Source organism: Dermacentor albipictus, chromosome 3 (assembly GCF_038994185.2).
Source record: "Dermacentor albipictus isolate Rhodes 1998 colony chromosome 3, USDA_Dalb.pri_finalv2, whole genome shotgun sequence".
NCBI classification, from domain to species: domain Eukaryota; kingdom Metazoa; phylum Arthropoda; class Arachnida; order Ixodida; family Ixodidae; genus Dermacentor; species Dermacentor albipictus.
This window is the reverse complement of record NC_091823.1, coordinates 2,266,092-2,290,587: the sequence shown is the minus strand read 5'-3', so window position 1 is coordinate 2,290,587 and position 24,496 is coordinate 2,266,092. Positions and strand designations below refer to the sequence as shown.

Genomic DNA, 24,496 nt, shown 5'->3' with positions numbered 1-24,496 from the left:
AAGCGGTCGACTACGTCGACGACTTCGATGTTCCTGCCGCCTCCCTCCGTCACCTTGACGCCATCGCTTCGGTCTCCGGCTCATCACCTTCAGTGGGTTTTGACAAGGCCATCGACCCTGCACTTTCCCCATCTCATCGCCGCCAACTCCTCGCTCTCCTTCACAAGTTTGTCTCTTCTTTCGACTGTCATCAGACGTCACTGGGCCGTGCCACCGGTGTTTCTCACATCATCGACACTGGTTCCCACTCCCCCTTGCGACAGCGCCCGTATCGTGTCTCTGCCGAAGAGCGCCGAATCATCACGGAGCACGTGGACGACATGCTCCAACGTAAAGTCATCCGTCCCTCTCAAAGTCCTTGGTCTTCACCTGTCGTATTGGTGAGGAAAAAAGATGGCTCCATTCGCTTTTGTGTCGACTACAGACGCCTAAACAAGATAACGAGGAAAGACGTTTATCCTCTGCCTCGAATCGATGACGCTCTCGACTGTTTACAAGGCGCAGAATACTTCAGTTCCTTGGATCTGCGCTCCGGGTACTGGCAAGTTCCCATGGCCAAGCCTGACCGTCCGAAAACCGCATTCGTTACACCCGATGGCCTCTACGAATTTAACGTCATGCCCTTCGGGTTGTGCAACGCGCCTGCTACTTTTGAGCGTATGATCGACACCATCCTTCGTGGCCACAAATGGAAGACCTGTTTATGTTACCTCGACGACATCGTCGTCTTCTCAACCGATTTTCCGACGCACCTCGCTCGCCTGCATGACATTCTGACCTGTCTCGCCTCTGCCGGTCTACAGCTTAACCTCAAAAAGTGCCGCTTTGCTGCAAGCAAGCTAACCATATTGGGTCACGTTATCTCAAAAGACGGCGTCCTCCCGGATCCAGACAAGCTCCGCGCTGTTGCAGAGTTCCCAAGGCCCACGTCTATCAAAACCCTCCGAAGTTTTATTGGCTTATGTTCTTATTTTCGTCGCTTCGTACGCAATTTCGCATCCATCATGGCGCCTTTGACAAGTTTACTTTCCGCCAGTAACGGCATAGCAGCATGGTCACCTGAATGTGATGCAGCATTTCAGCAATTGCGCCACTTGTTGACCTCACCACCGATTCTTCGCCACTACGACCCTGATGCTCCCACGGAAGTCCATACTGACGCCAGCGGAGTTGGCCTTGGCGCGGTCTTAGCGCAACGGAAAGCTGGCTATGATGAATACGTCGTCGCTTATGCGAGCCGTACTCTAAAGAAAGCAGAATTAAATTACTCCGTCACAGAAAAGGAGTGTCTAGCGATCATCTGGGCATTAAGCAAGTTTCGCCCATACCTTTACGGCCGTTCTTTCGCCGTTGTTACTGACCACCATGCCCTTTGTTGGCTTTCTTCCTTGAAAGACCCGTCTGGACGCTTGGGACGTTGGGCGCTTCGCTTGCAAGAGTACGACATCCGCGTCATGTACCGCTCTGGTCGCAAGCACTCCGACGCTGATGCGCTCTCTCGCTCCCCACTGACGCCTGATTTGGCGTCGTTGTCAGCTTCCTCGTCCACCCTGTCACCGTTCACCATCCCTGACATGCTCACAGAGCAGCGCAAGGACCCATCCCTTGCAATGTTACTCGACTACCTTGCTGCTCCGTCTGATGTCCCTTCGACACGAGCACTGCGTCGCCAAGCAACTCACTTCTCAGTGCGGGACAACATTCTATATCGCCGAAACTACATGCCCGACGGACGCAAATGGCTCCTCGCTATACCTCGTCATATGCGCTCTGACGTCTGCGCGTCTTTTCACGCTGACCCCCTAAGCGCTCATGCCGGCGTCCTCAAAACTTACACAAGGTTGCGTCAGCGCTATTATTGGAGAGGCATGTACAACTTTGTGCAAAAGTACATTCAGTCTTGCACTACATGCCAACAAAGCAAAACACCTACACAGCGTTTCACAGGACCGTTGCAGCCGCTGCCATGCCCGTCTCGTCCGTTCGACCGCGTCGGCATCGACCTCTACGGCCCGTTTCCATGCAGCGGGCGTGGAAATCGGTGGATTATTGTCGGCGTAGATCACCTTACTCGCTACGCTGAGACTGCAGCACTGCCAGCAGCGACCGCCCGTGACGTTGGTTTTTTCATCCTTCGCAATTTTGTCCTTCGCCACGGTGCTCCCCGAGAATTACTGAGTGATAGGGGCCGTGTCTTCCTGTCGGAGGGCATCCAAGCCCTCCTCGCTGAGTTCAGGATAATTCATCGCAAATCGACCGCGTACCATCCCCAAACCAACGGTCTTACCGAGCGCTTCAATCGCACACTTGGCGACATGTTGCGGATGTATATTTCATCCGACCACTCCAACTGGGACACCGTACTCCCCTTTGTTACGTTCGCGTACAACACCGCGACGCAAGCGACCACCGGCTTTTCCCCCTTTTTCCTTGTGTATGGCCGTGAGCCATCATGCCCTCTGGACACCATACTGCCGTACCAACCTGACGCTACAGAGTATACTCCGCTTTCCGAAGTCGCCAAATATGCTGAAGATTGCCGTCAGCTGGCACGTGCCCTGACTAGTGAGACTCAAGAACGTCAAAAGACAAGACATGACCGTGCTCATCAACCACCGCCCAACTTTGTTCCTGGTTCACTTGTGTGGCTTTGGATACCAGCCAACATTCCTGGCCTTTCTTCCAAACTCCTGGCGCGTTATCACGGTCCATACCGTATAATCGAGGCCACTTCACCGGTCAACTACATCGTCGAGCCGCTCACCGTGTCACCAGACCTGCGTCGTCGTGGGCGAGAGACAGTACATGTCAACCGCTTGAAACCGTACTACGACCCGCTCATCTTCTCCGCGCCCTGAGTCGCCAGGATGGCTACGCTTAGCTCCCGGGGCATTGTAATGAAGCAGACGCGCCCCTGTGTATGTGCCGTCTGAAGAAGAAGACGAAGGGCCGTGCCGTGATCTCGAGCGACCCCGTGCTTCGGACAGCCCTTGCAGTGCCTTGTTTTTGCCTAGCGTTCCACAACGTCGTGAACGAGAATAAACCCCATCGCAATATATATATATATATATATATATATATATATATATATATTATTGCAAATTGTATAAACACATTTTTGGAAAATAATCTAGCATTAACCGAGTACCAACACGGCTTCCGAAAAGGGTATTTTACGGTAACCCAACTGATAACGGTAGTTCACTCGTTCACTTTATCTCTTGATCGTAACGGCCAAATATAGTAACATTTTTTGACTTCAGTAAAGCTTTTGATAAGGTCCCGCATGATAAACTAATTTTAGAGCTTAGAATCCTTGGTATCCATGAAATCTTTGTCAACTGGATTTCCACATACCTGACTAACAGGAAGCAACACACTGGCATTGGAGGACAGTTTCCTGGCAGTCTTACAGTCGCATCAGGGGTACTACAGGGTAGTGTACCGGGCCCCCTGCTCTTCTTGGTTTATATTAACGATATTATACATGTAATAACTCCTGGTGTGCAAATCCGGCTGTTTGCAGATGACTGCGTTTTGTTCAAAGAAATTTTTTGTTCCGATGATCAGATTGAGCTCAATAACAACCTGAATAACATTTTGAAGTGGTGCAAAGATTGGGGGATGGTTGTTAACACCGACAAAACTGTTTTCCTCCCTATAACACGTAAAAATACACCTCTGTCTTTTACTTACAGACTTGGTCCATCGTCATTGAAAAAAGTCGACAATTACAAATACTTAGGCGTTACAGTAACAACTAACTTGGAGCAAAGTCAAAAGAGGTGGTGGCGTAGCAATGTTATTCACCAGCTTAATTGATTCTGAACTAATGTCAGAATTCTGCTGTCACTCCTTTTTATGAAACGCTTGCTATCAGATGCGGTACTTCCGTTTTTTGTGTTTGTTACCGCCCTCCTACAAATACTACCCGTCTGTTTTTCCCCTTTTTGAACTCTGTTAGAATTCATCAGTGAAAGAAAATACGCATTAATTCTAGGTGGTGACTTCATCAACATGTTAGCTGATAGCAGTGCTAAATTAGAACTCGAATCGCTGTAAAGCTCTCATTCCTGTCAAAAATTTATAACATCCCCCATGCGGATCACTCCACAATCAACAACACTTTTAGATCTGTTTATAACCAATTTTGATCCTTCATTTGTTAAGGCTGGCACATTAATTCATAATATTAGCGACCACTTGCCTATATTTATGTTTGTAAGTCTATTCATTAACGCACCTAAACGACTGCATTCGGAGTTTTCATACAGACTAATTACTCCTGAAACACTCCGTCTTTAGAGACCGCGTAGGCAGAACAAACTGGAACGCAACGAGCGACCCAAACTTAGCATACGATTTTTTTGTGATGAAGTTCTGTGAATTATACTTTGCATGTTTTCCCGTCAGCACTTTTAAACCACGCAAAAAAAGTTGGAAACCTTGGGTAAATACAGAATGCCTCAAGCTTGCAAGAAAGCGGGACCATTATTTAAGGCATTTATAGTGAGTAATTTTCCTGAAGCCCTCAAAATATTCAAGAAATACAGAAATTTTGTCACTAAACACCTTCGTGATCCAAGAAAGCAATATTATTCTAACCTGCTCAACTCGACTCAAGGGCGCATAGAAAATGTTTGGAAGGCACTTAACACTGTAATTAGTAGTGCATCTGAGGCAGTAACCAAAATTGTAGAAGATAGAATAGAAATTCAAGGCCCTGAGCTAGCGACTTCTTTCGACTTCTTTCGATTTAACGACTTCTTTCTATCAGTTGCTGACGCTACCACCAGCAGCGGTGACCTAAGATATATGAATGATCGAACTAACCAAACCACATTTCTCGAGCCAGTTTCAGATGGTGAGCTTGTAGCTACAATTCTAACTCTCAGCAATAGCAAATCCACTGATGCGGACAATATTCAAATGAAACCAGTAAAATATGTCATTGATACACTAGCACCCTGCCTTACCTACATCTTTAATATGTGTTTATCTACGGGATTATTCCCTCGAAATATGCAGACAGCAAAAGTAACAGTTGTACATAAAAAGGGTAGTAGAAATGACATGTCCAACTACCAACCTATGTCAGTTCTGCCTGTATTTTCCAAGGGTTTAGAGAAAACAGTTTTGAAATGCCTGACCTCTTTCACTGACCCCTTCAACTTGATAAGTTCTGCAAAGTATGGTTTTCGTAGAAACAAGTCTACAGTGCTCGCACTACTGACCCAAAATGAATTCCTTCAAAAAAATTTCGAGTACAGAAATATGGTAATTGAGCATTTTTAGACTTTTCAAAAGCCTTTGACCTCTTTAATCATGATATTCTGCTTCAAAAACTGGATCACTATGTCATAAGAGGTATCGCGCACACATTAATCAAGTCGTATTTACTATACCGTACTCAATTTGTAGTCACTGAAGAAAAATATTCCTCAATAAAATCTATTAAAACAGATGTCCCTCAGGGAAGCATCCTGGGACCGTTTCTGTTCATACATTATATTATTGAGATTGTCCACATTGATGAAACAGACAGCCCATTATATAACCTATGCTGATGATACGAGTTTATTCTTTTCAGGCAAATCATGTGTCGATTTGGGTAGTCGAGTGAATAGCGCACTGTCTGAAATTAATGCATGGGCCCAAATGAACTCGCTAAAACTAAACATTAATAAAACGAAGGCTGTTTTATTTCACCCCCGTTACACATATGTCCGCTTACCCACCATTTCGTTAAATAACTCTAAAATTGAAGTGGTAAAAAGCTTCAGATCACTGGGCGTGTATTGTGCACAAAACATGACATGGGATGATCACGTGAATTACATTATTAATAAACTATCTAGGACAACAGGCATTATGCGCCGCCACTGCTACTATTTTCCTACCACTTCTAACATACTCATATATAACTCTTCATTTTCTTCTCTATTTAATTACGCGTTTCATGTATGGTCAACAACAGCAGCTTCAAACATTAGCAAATTTTCCGTCCTACAAAAACGTGGTCTACGCCTAGCCTGTAAAGTCCCATATCGCTACCGATCCGCAGGCATTTTGAATATAGTTGTTCTCTCTCTCTGTCGCTACCACACTGTAGACTTGTTTAAGAAGCACCACATCATTCAGGTTCTATCAATGTATGATTACAAGCTATGCCATCTATATAAACTCGGTTTGCTGAAAAAGAATGATGCCATGACAAACATAGCAAGGCTAGAGAAAAACTACCTTGCTTATAATGTACGCCATACTGAAGTGTGGTATATCTCCAAACGTAGAACCAATTACGGAAATCAGATGTTCAAATTTCAATTGCCTACACTTTTCTGAACCACATTATAAAAGAAAATAAGATTGACATATCTAGTACATTGCCAAAACAACTGCGTTTAATCTTTGTATAATGATGTGATACGATGATTTACTATTTCTTTGACTACTGTATAATTCCCTTTTCAAGTGATGTTTTATAACCCCTGTAAGTGTTTCCTATTAGTAGGTCGAACTCCCTTAGCTGCACGCTTTTATGCTTCCCCGTGTGCTAGGGGGTCAGGGTTCCTCAAGATGTTCTTACAGCTTTTACCTGTCCTCCTCGTAACATTTGCTTGTTGCGGAATAAAAATTCAATTCAATTCAAAGCGCAAAAAGTGTACGTCTGTGAAGTGTGGGAAGCCGGTTACGCAGTGTGTGTGTGTATATATATATCTATATATATATATATATATATATATATATATATATATATATATATATCACGGCGGCCGCATTTCGATGGGGGCGAAATGCGAAAACACCCGTGTGCTTAGATTTAGGTGCACGTTAAAGAACCCCAGGTGGTCGAAATTTCCGGAGTCCTCCACTACGGCGTGCCTCATAATCAGAAAGTGGTTTTGGCACGTAAAACCCCAAATATTATATTATATTATATAAATATATATATATATATATATATATATATATATATATATATATATATATATATATATATATATATATATATATATATATATATATATATATATATATATATATATTGATACCGAACAGCCACAAGAGTGAGTGAGTGAGTGAATAAACTTTATTGTAGGTCCGGCGAGGACGCGAACTCGTCGCGCACCCGGCTAGTCCCACGTCGGGACCGGCAGGTCTAGCCCACCGGCCCGGTCGCGGGCACGCCGGACAGCCAGGATTTGCTTTTCTAGAGCGGGGCTACGCAGAAGCGAGTCCCACTCCTCCTTGATGAACTTGGGGTATGTCGACCCGCACTCCCAGAGCATATGGGGTAGAGTGGAGGTCTGGCCGCAGGACGGGCAGGCGTCGTCGCGATACACGTCGGGATAAGCCTCGCGGAGAGCGGACAGACACGGATATGTGCTGGTCTGTAGGAGCCTAAGCGAAACGGCTTGCGCCCTATTCAACTTGGGGTGAGGGGGTGGAAAGACCCTTCTGGACAGGTAGAAATATTTAATAATCTCGTTGTGAGTAGCAGGAGCGTCCCTGTGACCGTAGATAGGAGGGGAGTCAGTGCTCCTTATAGAGGAAGCGCGGTCGGTGAAGTCACGCGCAGCCTCGTGGGCAGACTCATTGAGGTTCGGGGGAGCACCCTCGACCGATCCTACGTGTGCGGGAAACCAGTGAATTGAATGGTTTGCGAGAGCATGTGGACTCGAGCCGCTAAGAAGACGAAGAGCTTCCTTGGAGATGCAACCCTTTTGAAAAGCCCTAACTGCCGTTTTGGAGTCACTATATATTTCGGACCCACGACCGTCTAGCAGGGCGACGGCGATGGCGACTTGCTCGGCGACTCCAGGGTCTGAAGTGCGAATCGAGGCGCTATTGGAAATGTTTCCGCTCGAGTCGACCACAACGACGGCAAAGGTCTTCCCGTCACTGTACTCCGCAGCGTCGACGAAGCTTGCGCTAATGTCGTGTCGCTTGATCTGTTTGAGGATGGCGGCTGCTCTGGCCTTGCGTCGGCCCTCGTTGTGGACGGGATGGACGTTTCGGGGCACAGGGGCCATTACGAACTTGTCTCGAATGCACCTAGGGATCGGGGTACTGACCATCGAGAATTCCGCAGGGTGGTAACCCAGCTCCTCGAGGATGCGTTTACCTGCCGCTGTGGTGGCCAGGTGACTGAGTTGCGTGCGTTCTTGGGCTTCGGCAATCTCCTCGGCGGTGTTATGTACCCCCAGCTTCAAGAGATCCTCGGTATGGGTCCTGATGGGTAGCCCGAGAGCCCTCTTGACTATTTTGCGGATAAGAACGTTGAGCTTGTCTCGCTCAGCTCTGAGCCAGTTGTGCATAGAAATCGTGTACGTGAGGTGGCAGAGTACGAAGGGTACGAAGGGGGTGATACCCTGGGTATCACCCCCCCGTCACAAGTGCGAAGTGTGATGCTGCTTTCAGAGACTGGTTTCCAATCTTTGGGTCTGCCTCCCTTCTCTTTTCTGTAAAGTAGCAGCTCCGACTTGGCGGGGGAGCATCGAAGTCCGGTGGGGCGGAGATACTCCTCGATCACGTCAATCGCCTCCTGCATGGCTTCTTCGACTCTGCCCTCGCAGCCGCGGGAGCACCATATGGTGATGTCATCGGCGTAAATGGTGTGCTTGACGTCCTCGACGCGCGCCAACCTCTCCGAAAGACCAATCATACAGATGTTAAACAATGTTGGGGAGATGACGGCGCCCTGAGGAGTGCCCCGCCCTCCGAGGGGCACATCTTCGGAGCGGAAGTCTCCTATGCGAAGCTTGGCCTTCCTGTCAGTTAGAAAAGAGCTGACGTAGTTGTGGAATCTGGAACCGAGACCCAGGTCTGAAATGGTCTTGACGATGAAGGTGTGGAGCACGTTGTCACAAGAGCGTGGCTGCACTGCAGATGAGCAAGGCGACGTGTTTTCCGGGAATCGCTATAGGATCGCCATCTTGGCCATGGCTGGCCTACGTGTAGATAGCCTTGTCCATCGGCAAACGTAAGAATGTGAAGGAGAAGAAAGGAAACCGGGGACCTGATTTTTATTACTCATATCAGAAATAGCCAAGAAACAACGACACCAATGCCAGCATGTGAACTGTGATTCCTACAGACATCACAAAGGTATATACTACAATACCAAGCGTGAGGCTGTTGTTCGGAACATATTAGGTATCGGTACCATTGTAATTTGTCGCGAAGAGCGGCCACAGGCTTAAGACACGGCCCTAGAAATAATGTCGAAGCTTCCCTACTTTCGGGACTTACCGTAAGCACTCTTCAGATAATTGGGCGAGGCGTTGCAGACGACGATGCCCGCAGTGAGCCCGACGACGCGGTCAGCGAGCACATCGGCCTCCGTCATGTCGTGCGTGGAAAGGAACAGCGTGCTGGCGCGGCGCACCTGCAGCAGGATGTCCCACACGTTGTGCGTGTTCGTGGAGTCCAGGCCGGACGTGGGCTCGTCGATGAGCACGACCTACGCAGAAGTGAACGCCCATGTCACAGCGTCATTGCGTCACAGCGTCATTAAGCACAAGTAATTTCCCCTATGTTGTCCTCGGCGTCAGTGTTTGTTGGCTTCGTATGATATGACTAATAAAAAACTGGCCCCTTGATTAACCTCCTTTCTTCTCGTTTGAGAGACGGTAGTTACATTCCTGAGATGTACGGGAAATGAAAAATTCAAAAGAAAGATTTCATGTGACATGAATCAATTCGTACCTTGATGTGATGGTTGACGCGGTTTGAAATGTACTGAGACCGCACTATGAAGTTGACGTGAAGCGTCATGTTATGGAAAAGTTTTGCGAAATAGTGAAAGACGGGCAACTTTGCGGTGGTTAGCTACTGGAATAAGCACTAGGTTAATTTTCATTGAGGTTATTTACTCGTAATACGGTTATAGTTAGAATGAAACGTGTAGAGCTATTTTTTACTAGTTCAAGTGAACTAATAGTATTAACGCTACTTGCAGATTGCAGATACATATTCTAGTTTCGGGCGTACTAGAGTCTTGTAAAGCTGCAGTTTTAATGTAGACGGTGCCTTGAGAAAGTTACTCCGCAAGTACCCATGCATATGATTAGCATTGCTAATGACGTACTCTATAATAATTGTCCGCTTTAATTTATTTGTAATGAGTACAGGAAGATATTTAAATGACATGACGAAATCTCAGGGAATGTTAGGATAGCAAGTGCTAGGATTAGAATTAGTTACGAATACGCACATTATTTTACATTTCTTCAGTACAAATGGTTCATGTACAGTTTGCACCAAATCAATAACTGGGTTATCCCTGCACCATAAGAGATAGCTAGAAAAGGTATATTCACACAATCGGCCTATTCCGCACTTCTCAAACACACAAATCACTAAAAACAATTTTTCTTTCTCTTCAAACAACACATGGCAAACTTGAGGATAGTGCGTCCCCAAAAAGTTTTTGAAATATGCTCGGAGTAAGTTCAGCTCAGCGTTCAGCCGATCAACTGTGGACGAGCAAGGGAAGCCTCAGCGTGGGAACATGTCTTCGCCACGGCCCTCACACACGTCTGCTTCCTGAAACGTTGGCTCGAGGCTGAGCCTTCCCTCGCTCACCTTAATTTCTAAGTTCAAGTGTTCATCTCCTTGCAACCTCTTTGCCTTGTTTGAATACACAAACCAAGATGTTCCTTTAAGCATGAAACCATAAATTTCATTTTCAAAGGATCCGTGAGCATTAATTGGGCTTGCTTAAATGTTTATTTAGGGTCCTTGTTTATTCACACAATACTTGCAGAAGTCCTTGTTAGCACTGTTGTTCCTTATACGCACTCCACTTGTGTCCAAGCCTTTACTGCCGCACCTGAGCACCAAATGTGCAGCAGAAGCGCCCAAGAGCAGGCAATATGTGCAGCAAAATATTGCGTATTTTTTTTCACTACACTACGTGTGCCTCGCCAATGTGTTCGGAAAATAATGAAATATTGCAGCTCGAGCTTATTTTGCTGGCAGTACATCTTTGCCGAGCACTTTTAGTTTCCTCTTTAATCTAGCTCAAATCGTCAAACGCAGAATATATACGTATAGTATGACATACGTCAAGCAGCATTGTACGTAACTACAAGTAAGAGTGTAGCCCGGCATAAATATTGTTGTGTGAAGCTTCGTTCTTCCTACTTTAGCGGCACGTCGAACACGATGAAAAAAATTTGTTCGTTTGCAGCTTTCAATTCCATTAAATGGATGCCTATCTGTGTTTCTGTATATTGTAAGCTTAGTGACTGACAGCATTAAGTCTACCTGAGCTGTACGAAAATTGTAAGCATGTACTGCTTCATCACCATTGACAATAAACAAATTAAGCTTACTTGTTTCAAGTGTTTTTTTTTCGCTAGGTCGCTACGTGACCTTTCGGTCACCTAGCGACATACTAAAGATATCTGTAGTCACGTTAGAGTACCGTACATACGATTATCGCCCGGGAAGCGGTAACAAAATGCCCAAAGCCAACAAGCGAGCAGCGCGACGTACACCACTAGCCGCTACCTCAGTGGCTATATTGCTCACTACATAATGATGATGATATCAATTTTGTCAGCGCCATCTCTCGGTCGTATGCTTTAGCTGACAACACCACTACTACTCTTATTTCCGTTGCACTGTGGAAGGTTTCCCTTCTCTAAGTTTGTAAAGGCGTTCTGTAGCGGCTCATTCTCCCATTCTCCCAGCAAGACATGAGGGCGAATGACCTGCTCTAACTAGTCCAGGCCTTTGTGGTCAGCAGTCTCACCTATGCACTACCATACCTACAGTTATGGAAGACAGAACAAGCTCACCTCGACTGCATTATACGACACGCATACAAGGTAGCCCTCGGCCTACCAAGACACACATACACCGAAAAACTTCAATTGAGAGTTCACACCACCATCAATGAACTCATTGAAGCATGCCGTACATCACAGGTTCACCGTCTCCAAGGTAGCAAGACCGGCCGCAAGATCCTCGCTCGAATGGGCCTCAGAGTGTCCCCAACGGGCAGGGACCCCGCCACCATCCCACTACACATAAAGGGCATGTTCGCCATCAAACCACTGCCCAAAAACACTCGCTTGGGACAGCGACGGCAGAAGGACAGTGAGGGCCCAGGCCCTACACAAGACATACGGGACCAATTCCGCGGTGGCGTACGTCGACGCAGCCCAGTACTTTGATCGGCATCATGCCTACGCCATTTCTGCCGTTCCTGGCCCAGGACTCAAGGCACAGGCACCTTCGAGCTCTCTATGTGCTCCCACCCCCACCGAAGCAGAAGCCGACATTGCTTTGGCCGTGGCCTCAGCAGACTCCTGTACAGTTCTGAGCTACTCCAAAACCGCCATAACGAACTTTGCGCGAGGACTAGTGGCACAGACCCCACTAAAGTTTCTACAGTCACTATACAAAAGGAAAGAACCACGCTCAATAGAGTCGACATGGGCCCCGATTCACGCGGGGAATCCAGGGAACGAAGCGGTCCACCCACATGCTCGAGGATTCGTCAGCCGAGAGGAGGGCCTGCCGGAACCCCAGACCTCAAACGAAGTCCTGCACTCATATCACGACATATCCCAATATTACCGTCATACACGACACACTAGGCCCGCACCACACAGTAAACTAAACAAGTGTCAGGAGAACACCTGGCGCAGGTTACAGAAACACTCATACCCGAGCCCCTATGCATACTCGCACATTTACCCGAGCAGAATAGGTCCGTACTGTCACCTGTGCGGCGAGCTAGCTACGCTAAGTCACAGCCTCTGGGGCTGTGAGAAGGACCCCCTCCCCCGATCTCCTGGTCTCTCCCTCACCTTCATCATGAGAGGAAATGCTGCTTAGCTCCAGCTCGGTCTTGCAACTCCGAGCCGTGGAGCGGGCAGAAGAGGTCAGCGTCACGAATCGCCTGGCGGCCATCTGGCCTTCCCGACGAGCCATGAATTAGCTCCACACTATGACGAATAAAGTTGCTTAAGTTTGTTCATAGACTAATAAGTTTGTTCGTGTTCGTCTTTGGCAGTCACCCGGTGGATTTGCGATACAATGGCACTAATGAAAAGCATGCGTGCTCTCCCGAAACCGAGTTAGGGGGCGCGTTCGTCGCTGAACGACAGCATCATAGGTGTTTGAGACGTACGTGCTGTTAAATCTGGGCGCCCGAAGATGTGTATTCCTTCATCGGGGAGGAGTAAGGGAACGTGTGGCTGCACCCGATATCCAGGATGTTTCAAAAACAAGTCTATATTACCTATGTACAAAAGATTCAAAGAAGTACTGAAAGATAAGTTCATGAAGTTGTAGCAGCCGATCACACTAGGATTCCACCGCTCTTTCTGTCCCTTGCGTGCTCATTGTCCAGTCGCATCCCCCAATGTGGCGTCAGGAGACGGTTGACATAAGGTCATACCAATGCGGAGGTTGTGTGTCCTATCACTCCAGAAGGAGCTTTATCGGAAAGACGCGCACATATCACTCGGTACAAAGAGGGGATGGGGCATAGCGTACTGACCCAATCTCGGGCGTGGACGCGCCATTTTGGCCGGATTACAGGTGAAGGACTGCCGCCTCGCTAATTGTCCAAACCTTTCCTGACAGGGATACTCCACTGGTGGACACAAATCATCCCATTTGAGAACAATTTTGACGAGGCCGTCGGCGCGTTGCCCATAATCGCGATATTCGTGCCTGGTGGTTGTCGCGGGGTGAACTGCCGATCACAACAGTGCGTTCCCTGCCAGGAAGACGGTCTGCAAGGGGCAGCTCATCGGTGCTTCTTGAAAAGCCCTCGGCCACTCAGCAGGCTGAACTCCGGCTTGAAGTCTCAGGCTCGCTGGGAGTATCGTGCCCACGGGCACTGACCACCCTGTAGGGAGCGTTTGTTGCAGCTCCTAGGCTGGGAACTGGCATTTAGGGATCAAATTTGCACAGCACCCGACCAGCGACAGGGCGAGCGCACAAACCTCCTCCGAGATATGCCAGGTAATCATACCCTCTCCCAAAACTAATACGGAGATTAGAACCAGCGAACGCCATAAAGACAGCCATAGAGTAGCGCTATACAAACGACACTAAACAAAGTTGAGATGGTAGCGTGACTAACGCTTTGATCAGTTTCATTTCAATCGTGTCTCAAAGAGGGCACAACTCCCCTATTGAATAAAGTGCGAACGAGAATGTGCGGGGAATGTTGTACGCTATTATTGCTCCATATACTGTACGATTTTTCGCAGACTGAACGACTTCTCGTCAACTGTACTATTTCTCATAGACTGAACGAGTTCTCGTCGACTGAACGATTTGTCACAGACTGAACGATTTGTCACAGACTGAACGATTGGTCGTACTGCACATTTGTAAGAGATTGCGTTCTTGCCAATGAACGAGATTCTCATTCATCATGGACGAGTTTGTTAGTACAAGCTGAGTGCATACAAGATGAACGACCTTATGCAACCTGCAAGAGTATGAACCCTAAAACATATTTACACTTCCTTTACATATTTACTATAATAATTCAAATAGAATTCATGTAAGTGGTACTATATGCATGATCACTTGTGCTGACCTTACTGCAGTGTTGTCTTGCTGTAATGGTTAATGGTAATGGATATTGCGGGCTGTAACTGAAATCCGAACTTCGCACTCGACCTTAGAAACTGGTCTAGCAAATGTGCAGCAGAGGCTTTCACAAATTGAAGCGACCCTCTCGTCACTCAGGCAATATAACGAGAAAGTTGATAAGTGTGAGGCGACTGTGCACGCTATGCGCAGTGAAGTTGCCCAAATGACTAAAAAAATTGATGAGTTGGAAAATAGGAGCCGCCGCAATAACCTAGTCATATATGGCGTGAAAGAGCACGATAAGGAAAATCCTGCAGCCTTGGAATCGTTTGTAACAAAAGATATACTGCATAATATTCTAGACGTTCAGGTCAGAACTGTGGAACGCATACACCGAATTGGCTTAAAAAAGCCTGGTCGAGATCGACCAATCATACTACGCTTTTATGACTTTACCGAAAAAATGACAGTACTTCGCAACTGTTTCAAATTGAAAGGAAAGAAAATTTCAATTTCTGAAGACTTTTCCGCTGACATTCGTGAAATACGCAAAAAGCTATGGCAAGCCGCGGCAGGTTGTCGGGATAACGGCGATAAAGTCAGCCTACATTTTGACAAATTAAGGATTAATGAAGACCTGTACGTCTGGAATAATGATCAGAAAAAAATGGAGCCATTGCACCGCTCGAAGCCCCTCGTGACAGCGAACGCTAGCACTTCCAATGAATGACAAACAGAAAGTACTGCACGGCTGACGTTGCTGTGCTTTAATGCGCGTTGTCAATAAACTTGAAAAGCTTGAGGAACTGCTGCTGTTGTATGGCCCAGATGTAATCGTAACTACAGAGACGTGGTTGAACTCGGATATACATGATTCTGAGGTGGTTCCTCCCTCCTATGCATTTCTGCGCACAGATCGGGACGGTCGTGGTGGGGGCGTTGCTATAGCTGTTAAGCGGCATTTGTTTGTCCACCGAGAAACTGGCATTACTGATCATGAGAGCGTCTCGTGTACAATAAAGGTCAATGATGTCAATTTACTAATAGGTGGTGTTTTACTATTACTGGTGTTTTTCAATTTACTAATAGGTGACAGTTACCTTGTAGAACTGTACGACTTCTTATATAACCACACCAACCAAAGGACGAAATTAATTCTAGCTGGAGACTTTAACTTAGGGGGAATTGATTGGGATACCTTGTAAATCGGCAACAAAGAAGTCAAAAGTTGTGATCTTCTTTTTGATATCGTGCAGACTTTCTCGCTAGCTCAACTTGTGCATGAACCAACTCGCGTCCAAGGGCAAGTGTGCTCAGTGCTAGACCTTGTCTTTGTGTCCACATCTTTAACCCCTGAAGTTAGCATAGAACCGGGTGTATCCGACCATAAAATGATTTTACTGACGGTTGACGATCTTGGCACGGGTGCAAGGCCCTCTAGTACTGACACCAGAATTTTGGTTAAGAATTACACAAGGGCTAATGATGAAAGCATCATTGATTTTTTAGGAATTATGGAAGATGATTTTGACGATGGTACGTTGGACGCCAACGACCTATGGTTAAAATTGAAAAATGGGATTTCGCACTGTGAAAGCAATTTCATTCCTACCAAGCTAAAAAAGATAAAGTGGAGGTCGCCGTGGATTACAAGAACTATCATACACCTCAAAAGAAGGGTTCAAAGGATGCGCAAGAAAAAACATAATCCCACTATTGTTAGTCAGCTTTCACGAGAACTGAAAGAAAGGCTAAGAAGCGCGAGAGACAACTTTTTTTCCAATACTTTACTTGAGTTCATGACAAATCAGCCTCTGAAATTCTGGCGGTGTCTGTCAAAACCGGAAAGTCCTCCAATCAAATTGGAAATTGCCGGTATAGGGGTTGAGGATGCGCGTACCATCGCTAACTCATTCAATACATATTTTCAGTCGGTATTCTCCCGTGCCCGCGCCCCTAATATGCCCTTATCAGAGTGTGACTCTGCAATGCCTGAAATCCTGATAACAGAGTCCGGCATTTTGAATTTGCTGCTACAGATAGACGTTAAAAATCGCCTGGCCCTGATAATTTATCAAGCACTTTCCTCAAGCGATACGCGGGTCAGTTGTCCCCCTTCGTGCATAAAATTTTCAGTTCATCACTTGAAACAGCAGTGCTTACCGCGGACTGGCTGTGCGCAAAGGTCGTGCCAATTCATAAAGGTGGGAACAAGCAGCTTCTTGACACATACAGGCCAATATCCCTAACCAGCACATGTTGCAAACTAATGGAACATATAATAAATAAAGCTATCGTAACTTATCTGGAAGAAAATAACCTATTATACTTCAGACAACACGGCTTCAGGCAAGGGCTTTCAACTGTAACTCAACTTTTAGAAATTATACATGACTTTTCTGTAACAATCGATTCAAGACTGCAAGCTGACGCAATTTTTGTCGATTTTTCGAAGGCATTCGACCGCGTTCCACACAGTTTACTAATCTTCAAACTTAAAGCAATTGGTATTAATCCCAAGACTGTTTCATGGATCGAAGCCTACCTCTCGAATCGGTCCCAGTTTGTTTGCGTAAAAAATACTGAATCGGACTATCTTGATGTTCTTTCTGGTGTGCCACAGGGATCGGTTCTGGGGCCAACTCTTTTTCTTTATGTATTAAGGACTTGTATACATGTATGGAACCAGGGGTCACAATAAGGCTTTTTGCGGACGACTGCGTCATATACACAACTGTTAGAACAGCCAATGAACAGACAAAACTTAATAAGTCTCTACAAAACATTGTTGCCTGGTGCGAAAAATGGGGCATGCAAATTAACACACAGAAAACCAGGTGTATGAATGTAACACGTAAGAAAGAGCCCTTAAATTTCACATATAAACTAAGTAATACTTCCTTGGAACGAGTAGACTCATTCAAATATCTAGGTGTCACAATAACAAGATCGCTGAAATGGGACGTACACATCAATAATGTTTGTGCACGCGCGTTCAAACAACTCGGATTTTTACGAAGAAAGCTAGCAACAGCCCCCACCTTGGTGAAATTAACTGCTTATAAAACTCTGGTTAGGCCGATATTAGAATACGGCAGCATAGTATGGAACCCACATCAAAAGTATTTAAACTTGGCATTAGAAAAGATCTAAAGCAGGGCGCTCCGATTCATTTACACAAAGTATTCAAGGTACGACAGCGTAACTGCGCTTCGCACACAAGCAGGCATACCGACACTTGCTGGTCGGAGGAGGTTGGCCTGTTTGAAGTTCCTTTACCTTCTTTACCATGACCTGATAAACTTAACAAAATCCGACTACTTGGTGCCCCCCGGACGTCACTCCAGTCGAACTAACCATGAAAAATGTATCAGACCATTCTTTTCGCGTTGCGACACACTAAAATACTCATTTTTCCCTTCAACAATACATCTGTGGAATTCCCTGCCAAGTGACATCGTTTGCTCACAATCTGTGCATTCATTCGTGTCGACACTCGAATTGCACTTCGAGTCATCATCGGAATGATGACCGCATTGTGGTCGTCTTGGCTGAGCGTCCTCAAAAGTTATCAATGACGTATTGCCATGCCCCAACTTCTTTCACACGCCGGTGTCCATATGGTCTTTCGTACTTCACTGCGCTTGGTTCTTGCGCACGTCTGATAATATACATTACACTCGACACTGTTTGTACATTGCACGGCACACCCAAATGCATTTTTTCCTGTATTAACTGCTTCTTACACATTACATGGCGTACGCACCATATAGGTTGTTTTTTGTTTCCTTGTATTTACTTATTGCTGACCTGGCGCGTCGATTGTAACCATTGCTTTTTTGTTTGAGTTTGCTGCAAACCCCCTGTATAACAAAGCGCCTGTACTGTTTGTATGTCCACTCCTGTATGAGCCTCTCAAGGCTTACAGTATTGATAAATAAAAATAATAAACTCGCCAGATGGGCTGGGTGGGAATCGAACCAGCGTCTCCGGAGTGTGAGACGGAGACGCTACCACTCAGCCACGAGTTTTTTTTTTCTTTATTGAACTCAGCCACGAGTTCGATGCTTCAAAGCGGTACAAAAGCGCCTCTAGTGAATGCGGTGTTGCCTTAGAAACGAGCTGTTTCTAAGGCTCAGGCGTGCGTCGCTTGCTCAGGCGCACATTTCGTTGCCGCGCCGAACGCTGCGTTGCTCGACGCTCACCGCGTCCGATGCGGGGCGCGTAGTCGCTGCGCCGTAGCCCATTGTCTTACACCCCTTGGCGGGTCGACGGGAACGCTGTCGCGTTCCACTCTTGAAAGCGAAGCTTAAGCGTCCTCCAATTTTTTTCTTCTTGCGCTTCGACTGCTGAATCACGTGCGGCCTTAGCACGGAATCGTTTCATTATTTAGTAAAAATGATTGCGAACGATCTTAACAAGCATCCACCGAATCTGTGCCATATGCAATTTCATAAAGGAAACGCAAGACGTCTTCTGAAATAATGAACTCTTTATTTTAATTGCTCTATATAAATGCTCGTTCCGGGCTGTTTGTGCATTCGTCCAAAGTTGTGGCACCAGATAAGCAGCAGTAGTTGTTGTACGAAGCTCCGTCAGACGCCATCAGCTGAAAAAAAGTAAATTACAAGCATGTATCATTTTGGTATAGAGACCTAACAGAAATACTACCTGTAGAGGCGAAACCTGCGAAAGTGGCGAATGGGCGGCCTTACAAATAAATTCACCTTTACCTGCATTTCATAGCGAATAGACTCCTCCCAAACAATACCATGAAATATGAAGAAAACATCTTATTTTCAAGCATTCGTCCCTTCCTGGACATTATTTCCTACACTTTATAGAGCACAAATACACGGGTGACTGCGCGTCTCCAAAACGACTTGGCCTCAGTCGACGCGATGGTATGCCAAGTACACAGAGTTGGCCAGAACAGAGGCTCTCAGCCAGACCACGTTACACGTTCGCAGAATGCCTTTTACTCGCTCTCACGACAAATTCGGGAGTGCAAAGCCTGTTTTCAGTCGCTCAGAAGACAGAATCTTCAAGTTCTTGGTTTTTGAGCGCCTCGGCGTTATCTTTTACGCGTCCTGCCGGCGCACGCAACATACTCCCGTGTCATCACTCTTGGTAATCGCTCGTCGTGTTTTCGACAAGCGTGAGTACCGAAAGAAGGTATATCTTGCAGGGCCATAAAAAGTGTCACAATCTTGTCCGACTAAAATTCAGTACACGCCAAACTAACTGTCACCAGGGCCAGCTTGCTTTATTTTGCTAACTTCACAACCTTAGGCGCGACGAGCATGCATCAAAAGTATCCCGAGAAGTTAAGAAATTCATTACAACATCTTTGGGGGTCAGCGAATGCGTCACGAAATTGTGCCTGTAAAATTCAGTACAAGCACACCTGCGGCACACAGCCGAGCACTGCGGCACAACGCCAGGAGTGGCGCGCGTACCTCAGAAGTATCCCAAAAAGTAGCGAAATACAATAATGTTGGGGGTCAGAGAAACCGTCACGAACTTGTCCCAGTAAGATTCAGTACACGCGAAACCGTCACCCCAGTCAAGCTGCTTTTCGCTAACTGCGTCACAAAGCCGGGTGCGGCAAGCGTGTCCAGAAACTACCGAAATAAGTTACGACAATGTTGAGGTTCATAAAAAGCGTCCCAAACATCTCCCAGTACGAGTCATTAATTCAGTTAACTACGCCAAAACGGCCGAGCTGCTTTTCGCTTACTGCGTCTCTAGTCTCGGTTTTGTGCCGTAAGCCTAAATTTGCCTGAAATGCGTCGCAGACTGTCAAACAAAATTTCTCACCTTGTCGTAGTCCAACAGTGCAGTGGTGCCATGTCGAAATGCAGAAGGAACGCAAGAAAGCGCTGGGAGCCCAACAAACAGGCTGCATCCAAAAGAGATGGGTCGCAGAACAGGTGAACTTCACACAACCATCCAGAAGTTCACATGCGCTGCCGGCCTCGCTCGCTTCGGTGGCACGTCTGGCGGATGACACATCATATCGTGCGTCTGGCGTGCCGCTAGCTTGTTGCTAGGTAACGCAAGAAGAATTGGTCGCAAAGTATAAGTTCATTTATACGCAAAAGCTTTTAGCTTTAGTAAGCGGGAAAGAACAAAAATAATAAAACGTCTGTAAGTTCATTTCACACTTATTTTTCCAATGCTCACGTCAACTAACGGATGGGATTAACACTAGACTTAACGTGTTTTCTGTTTCCAGTTTTTGCCGAGTGTCCCCTCTTATTGAATTTCTTTCTCTATGGAGCTACGTTGAGAAGCGGCTCGTATGCACACATTTCCACATACTCAGTGACCTAAGGTGTTCTGAGGGTTCGTTTCGTAGCCTGTTCCCTCAGCACAGCAGCCTTATGCCCTACAGACGCGAGCACGGACTAGTGTTACGTCTCAATACGGTGATGAGCATTCCTTCAGCGTTCGTCCCGAGTCAATCCCCCCATTCGTCGGCGCCTATCCAGAAGTCGATGAAGCGTTGACGCCGACTGCAGGCGAGTCAACAAAACACCCCTCTACCTCAACCTAACTGAACTAATTGAGGAAAAGGGCCAGCGTCGAATGCAAGCGTGGGAATGGCTTCGACCTCGGATTCGCAGATTGCTACGCGCTTGCGCCATATGCGGTGGCGAAAGTGCGACATAGGAAGCGGTGTTCGGTGGAACCGTGTAATATCATGGGCGGGATATTGCGAGCGATTCGACGCTTGTGATTGGCCGCGATACAGTCATCGGATTCCCAAGTATAGCCGCCTATGGAAGATGACGGCATTAGAAGCGGATACCTTCGGTGCAGTGAGGTGGTGCTGACGTGTCCTGATGTGAACTCAGATGTTTGATATGCTCCTACATGGAGTGGGCTTCCGTATCTGAAGCCAGTGTACATAATGTAAAATAAACCCTTTTCCTTCATTCTCACTTCCGGACGTACTTGTTAATGGACTTGGTGGATTCCTGGCCCAAACGTCAGTTCAAGCTCTCGCGATCGGCGGACCTCGGAACCTTCGCAAGGTCGAGGTAAACTGCGGACGGAAGAGTGACTTCTGTGGATCTGGGATCAGCAAAGCTCATATTCTTTGTTCAGGGAGGCACAGTCATCGCAGCAACGGCGTAGAGTCTTGGTATACTTGAAGAAACTTGAAGAGCAGAAGACAGTCCTCACGATTTGGGATTGGCGGACCCTTGAACGTGGCTCAGGGAGACACGACCTTCGCAAGCTCAAGGTTGGGTGAGTGCTAGAGCCACTACGTTTTGCCGGGCGATAAGGACAGCGTTCTATCTGGCAATTAGCTCTTATTGATAGACACCGGGTGTGCGGTCAGTGTTAGGGAAATTGTAGTCGGCTCTCAGAAATTCTGGGATACCACCGTGTTAAAGAAAGAGGAGCTGCTGCTCTTGGGAGCAGAGATTAAGGATTAAGTATGGAGATTAAGCATACCTTGGGAAACCGGCAAATTCGTACTGCGTTTGACGAAGTGGGTTTCGATGAGGACGAGCTCAGGGACGCCTGAGAAAACATTTATTTCAGAATTTATTTTTTGGTAAATGTACAGAAAATTACATATGTGCAGCAGAAGCTTGATGTGGGCGAGTTGGTTTTGCATACTTGAACGAAAGAGCGCTACGAAGACGCGGACTAAAATGAGAAGCGCCTTGTCCGTCGTACATGTTCTTCTTTTAGTCCGCGTCTTCGTAGCGGTCTTTTCTTCAAGTATACATATATGCACTATACATATGTTGCGGGAGGAAGGAAAGGGCGCAAGAGAAGGAGAGGCACGAAAGGAGGGAACAAATGGAGGCTGAAATTGAACTCGCAAAAATAAGTGAGACAATAAAATGCCGTTGCGGTTCATAGTTTCTTTTTTCTCAGGACATGATTTTTGACGCGTTCCAAGTTCTGTCGGTGATTAGCGACCACTACAACGTGCTCAGTATAGTCGAACTGATACCGAAATGTTTACAAAGGAAACATTGAAAAAGAGGAACAATAAAATCACAACCCAAATGCCTTCTGCTTGGCACATACCTTGGGCTTGGCGATAATTGCCATGCCGATGCTGAGCCGCTTCATCTCGCCTCTTCTGAGTTCTTGGGAAAGAACTTGTGCGTCTTCTTCCAGGTTCACCAAAATCAAAGTCTGTTCGGCAGCACGTTTGAGGGATTTCAGCGGTACCTGCTTCACCTGACACCAAAGGCAGCAGTAAAACAATACATAATACTTAGCTCTTGATGATGAGCGCACAGGTTTAGAAGTGGAACTTCGTTAAAACGCGACACACGGTGTACGGAACTTGCGCAAATAAGATACCAAGGCTACCTGAAAGCGCTTGTTTCGCAAACAAGGCGGTAATTACAGAGAACCAGTAAAAATAAAAACCATCACTAAATTACAGTGAAAGCTTACGAAGCACCTCAGCAAACATTGGCAGCAGTTTTAAACCACCACAAAGGACAAGTATGCAGTCCACTGAAGGTAACGGAGCTGTCAACCGTAACCGGGGTAGTGGCACCGATACATCGGGAGTCGCGCAAGACAAGGGCAACGAGACAGGCGCTTCGAAAGGAAAAGAAACGAAGAAAGCGCCCGTCCTGTTTCTTTTGTAGTTATTGTCTAGTCTTGAGCCATCGCACTCATATGAGTCTACTACTACCTAAAATACCGAAACCTACAATAGCGGGCACGCGCCCAAAATAACAAAATAAATAAGAGCCAAATTTATAAATATGCAGATTGCATGCTTTCTCCGGCTCTATCGCCTGCTACTTCTTATGCTTGCGACTAATAAAAACATCGAGCTTTCCGGTACAACTTGTTCGATCTCTAGCAACGTTGGACGGACGTCCATTTGGTGTGCTAAAAATTGCCACAAACGTAAAGTAATCCCGCCAACCACAATATCTGACTTAGTCACCTTATGGTAATTTTTGTGCAAATACTTTTAAAATAATAGCAGCTAGCCGGATGTGGCATGACACTAGCAAAATCGTCGACGTTTCCCGGCGTATACACTCACAGCTGCGATGTAGAGCAGATGCTCCCAAACGGTTAGGTCTGGAAAAATCATGTCCCGCTGTGGGCAGTAGGTGATCGCATGGCGGGCCAGGCTGGTGTGCTTCGTCACGTCATAACCACAGATGTACACCTTGCCCGAGCTGGGCTTCTGCAGCCCTGAGAACGAGAGGCCAGTCCACTCTGGGAGAGCTAGAATACAACGCAGCCGACCACTCTGCCGGTTGCATCCGGCAGAGCTCACCGTGTGCACCTATGAGATGACCAAAATTATTCTGCTCGGGGGGGAGGGGGGGGCCTAATTACTCACTGACAAACACTGTAGCCGAAGACTTACCAGCCAAAACATTCATGAGGGTCGTTTTGCCGGCACCATTGCGGCCAACCAGAACGGTAGTTTGCTGCTCGAAGGCTTGCAGGGTGATGCGTTTGAGTGCTTCAGCGCCGCCGTAAGACTGCGAGCGAAAAGTTTGTTTCCCATACATCCCGAACATCAAAAGTAAGAATAGAATGCATAAAATATATGTCCATGTTTTGGCCCCGGACCTACGTTTGCTCTGGGCGTAGTAGTGCGTATGAAGGCACTCCTACGTGCGACTAACCAGCACGCCCCGCTTGGTTAGGCTCAATACCGAACGCTTATACGGCCGAAGTCCTTTCTACGTCGAACCACGAGTTACGTCTCATGATCCGGGCAAAGAGCTACAATGTCTTGGCTTCTCGCCACCTGCGGTATGTCCGACAAGGACTTCGGATGCATTCGTGTGCAACTTGATCAGCGAGGAGCTCGTGGCCATGACTTGGGGCGCTAAAACATAAAGCTATGAAATACTTTCCTGTTCCAATTCTGCACCCAGTCCTCCGAAATTGGTCAAAAAATTTT

The 24,496-nt window shown here is 46.7% G+C and overlaps 2 protein-coding genes across 8 annotated transcripts in view; one reads left to right on the top strand and one right to left on the bottom strand.

Moving 5' to 3' along the window:
- LOC135919920 (phospholipid-transporting ATPase ABCA3-like) overlaps positions 1-24,496 on the bottom strand; it is a 223,301-nt gene that overhangs the window by 126,838 nt on the left and 71,967 nt on the right. For all 5 annotated transcript variants that reach the window (XM_065453931.2, XM_065453932.2, XM_065453933.2 and 2 more), the window contains 4 exons: positions 23,951-24,068; positions 23,618-23,772; positions 22,630-22,785; positions 9,256-9,466 (listed from right to left, as the gene is read on the bottom strand). In XM_065453931.2, the coding sequence (XP_065310003.2) occupies positions 9,256-9,466; positions 22,630-22,785; positions 23,618-23,772; positions 23,951-24,068 (640 nt within the window). The remainder of the gene's footprint in view (positions 1-9,255; positions 9,467-22,629; positions 22,786-23,617; positions 23,773-23,950; positions 24,069-24,496) is intronic.
- LOC135919921 (uncharacterized) overlaps positions 1-24,496 on the top strand; it is a 60,436-nt gene that overhangs the window by 19,182 nt on the left and 16,758 nt on the right. For 2 of the 3 annotated variants that reach the window (XR_011512605.1, XR_010570104.2), the window contains one exon: positions 3,699-5,256. The exons of the other annotated variant lie outside the window; for it this stretch is intronic. The gene's annotated coding sequence lies outside the window, so the exon portion shown is untranslated. Of the gene's footprint in view, positions 1-3,698; positions 5,257-24,496 lie in introns of those variants that run through there. 3 annotated transcript variants of the gene reach the window in all.